This window comes from Aplysia californica, unplaced genomic scaffold (genome assembly GCF_000002075.1).
Source record: "Aplysia californica isolate F4 #8 unplaced genomic scaffold, AplCal3.0 scaffold00159, whole genome shotgun sequence".
NCBI lineage: Eukaryota > Metazoa > Mollusca > Gastropoda > Aplysiida > Aplysiidae > Aplysia > Aplysia californica.
In genome coordinates this window covers 432537-435887 of record NW_004797429.1, presented here as the reverse complement: position 1 = coordinate 435887, position 3351 = coordinate 432537, and the positions used below count along the sequence as shown (strand labels likewise).

General features: G+C 40.9%; 1 protein-coding gene across 1 annotated transcript in view; it reads left to right on the top strand.

The window, feature by feature from the left end:
• Nucleotides 1-76: 76 nt before the first annotated feature.
• The window catches only part of LOC101849690, a gene marked incomplete at its 5' end in the record, with an annotated part of 59415 nt that continues 56140 nt past the window's right edge, over nucleotides 77-3351 (top strand). Inside the window, 1 exon segment of the mRNA XM_013082106.2 lies at nucleotides 77-642. Within this exon segment, the coding sequence (XP_012937560.1) occupies nucleotides 513-642 (130 nt within the window).

Genomic DNA, 3351 nt, shown 5'->3' with positions numbered 1-3351 from the left:
ACACACACACACACACACACACACATTCACACACACATTTAAACTAACCTTGATTTATGTTCTTTCTCTTTTCCAGGGCACATCCCGATTTTACACCTAGGGTTATCTAAACGGCGTCTTCTTATCCTGAAAAGAAGAAAGTCTAATGTTCATGTGACCACTACGTTGCACTCCGATGTACACAAGAAACAGATCAGTGGCACAGGAGAGTGTGATAGAAAGACGACAGCCTTGTATTTATACCTTCCAGTGTACTCGGAGCAAAAGCACTAAGACTTGGGAAACCTCTGCGTTTTGAATACATGCATTCGAAAAACCAATCAGAGGTTATAACAGTTCTATTTATGACTTCTTTGAAGCTGATCTATCAGCCTTTTTGAAAAAACCAAGTGAAGGAAGTGACATCACCATCCTAACTTTTTAAAAAAAATTTCGTTTTGTTTTATAATAAATATATAATATATAGATCTATATACTTTAGTTCTTATTCACTCCTTGGTGCTGAGATTCCAATGATGACGCCATCAGTTTGTGCTGTGTCCCAAACCTTAGTCGTCCGTGTGTTTCTGCTTCCGGTTGTGTGGACTGCTCTGGGATTTCGACTGCTGGATACTGCTTTAGCTGCTAGCAACTACAGCACCGGTAAGTGAACGATGAGTGTCTCATCATCAATTCCTTCCACCCCTGGCAGGGTATAGACCACATACAAGCTCCTTCCTTTATCTCTGTCCTGGGCCATCCTTCCAAGTTCGTTCAAAGTGAGCTTCATCTCTCTCATGTCCCTTTCGACACATCTCCTCTATGTTTCCCGTGGCCTACCTCTGCCTCGTGCTCCCTGTGGGTTCCACTGCAGCGACTGTCTTGTGATGTTTCCGCTGGGCTTTCTGAAGATGTGTCCCATCCATATCCACTTTTTAAGTCCTATTTCTACTTCTATATCCTTTTGTCCTGTCCTTTCCCATAGCTCTTCCTTTCTTATTCTATCCTGCCACTTAACGAGTGTCTACCGTAATGATAATTTTCTTCCTCTGAGACCAGCGCGTGGCTGACGGGTGCTCTGGTGTGGTTTGCTTCTTTTTTCCTATCAAACATCTATCGTCTTTACCTCCCTTCCTTCTTTTTTGTGTTTGTTATTCTCTTGTAACACCTCTAATCTTTGGCACTTAGATCTATGTGACCTTATTGTGTTGCAAGAAGTGCCGTATAACACTTAGCCTACTAAAACTGCTTTTTTGTTTATTTGTTTGTTAGTTAGTTAGTTTGTTTGTCTGTTTGTTGTTGTCGTTGTTATCCTTGATTTTGTTTTTGACTTTTTTTCCGGGGGTACTACACTTTCAATATGGGAAGACGTCTTTATTAAGACAGTAACTCGGTATTTCATCTGGGATGTTGTATTCCTCTCAACCTGGGTTGGTATTGACAGGCAAGGTCGAAAACCTGCCTCCTAAGTGATTAAATTGTGTCTCTGGGGGAGTAAAAACACCTACATGAAACAAATTTTGACCTGTTTTTTTCTAGCTCGGTTCGTCTTTTTAATTTCCGGTTTGTATGCCCACCTACATGGATAGTCATGACCCATCTGCCTCTCTTCCGTCATCTTTTTTAAGGGGGAAATGGGATGAGGTTAATTACAAATGTAATCTCCCCCCAGCGCGCTCCTATGATCTTATGTAGTTGCGAGCGCCGTAAAATTCTTATAAAACTCAAACTAAACCCTCTTGCTTGTGATAGGTTGGTGTGGTTTTCTCCTTCTTTTCTATCATTTATCGTCCTTATCTCTCCTACTTTTATTCTATGTACATGTACGTTACTCTCTAGTAACACCTCTAATCTTCGGCACTTATCCTGTCTTGTGCAGGTAGTTGGAGGGCGCCACTGGTAGGTCCTTCTTAATAATAATAATAATAATAACAACAAGAAATGCTATTAAAAAGCGCTCAACCCCGATTTAAGTAGATAGGCTCTGATCGAGCATTTTACAATACAACACAATCCAGCAGTAACATAAAACGCTGTGTTCTGACCAAAAGAAAATCTCTCTAAATATTCATCTTACCAATCAATCTTTTCCCCTAGGGGGTGGCTGACGGACGCTACGATTGTGTCGCTTGCTTTTTCTTTCCAATCAAACGGCTGTCTTCCTTATCTTTCTCCCTTCTTTTTTTTTTTGTATGTAGTTTGTAAGTGGGTAGTTGGAGAGTGCTCTGGTGTGGTTTGCTCCTTCTTTCTTATCCAACATCTATCGTCCTTATCTCTACTCCGTGGATGGTTTGCGGGTGCTCTGGTGTGATTTGCTCTTTCTTTCCTATAATACATCTATCGTCCTGGTCTCTCCTCCCTCTTTTTGTGTGTATATTACTCTCTTGTGACACCTCTAATCTTCGGCACTTATATGACCTTATTGTGTTTCGAGTGTCGTAAAACTTTTACTAAAACTAACTATCTCTGCTCCTTCTTTTCTTTGTGTGTAAATCTCTTGTAACACCTCTAATGTTCTGTACTTATATGACCTTATTGTGTTACAAGTGCGGTAAAACCTTTAACTCCCCCCCTCCCCTAAACCCCCCCCCCAAAAAAAAACAAGCAGCAGCTGTAATCTTCAGTACTTAAATGACACATTTATGTTAAAAATACAATTAAACAATAATGTCTGTCTGCCTGCCTGCCTGCCTGTCTGCCTGCCTGCCTGTCTGTCTGCCTGCCCACTGGTTTTTTTAGGGGGAGGGGTAGTTAAAGGTTTTACCGCACTTGTAACACAATAAGGTCATATAAGTACAGAACATTAGAGGTGTTACAAGAGATTTACACACAAAGAAAAGAAGGAGTAGAGATAGTTAGTTTTAGTAAAAGTCTTTGCTTGTGGATGGTTGGTGGGTGCTCTTGTGTAGTTTGCTCCTTCTTTCTTGTCAAACATCTATTGGCTTTGTCTCTCCTCCTTCTCTTTTGTGTTTGTTACTCTCTTGTAACACATCTAATCTTCGGCACTTATGACATATGGCTGTAGCAAGTGCTGTAAAACTAAAACCAAAATCTGGATCTGTCATCTCTCCTACTTTTTTTCTCTCTTTGTGTTACTCTCTCGTAACGCCTCCAATATTCGTCACTTTATGACATACGTGTGTTGCAAGTGCCGTAAAACTCGAACAAAGACAAAACCTGTCTTTATGACCATCTAAAGCCTCACTCCCCTTCCTGTCAGAACGCCTGCTTTTCTGTCTAGTTTCCCAGCAATCTCCGATTGGATACTTAACGGGAGAGGATGATTAATTTGGTGTTGCCAATTGTTTTCCATCTGCTATTGTTCGCTTTGAAAGAGAGAGAGAGAGAGAGATAGATAGAGAGAGAGAGAGA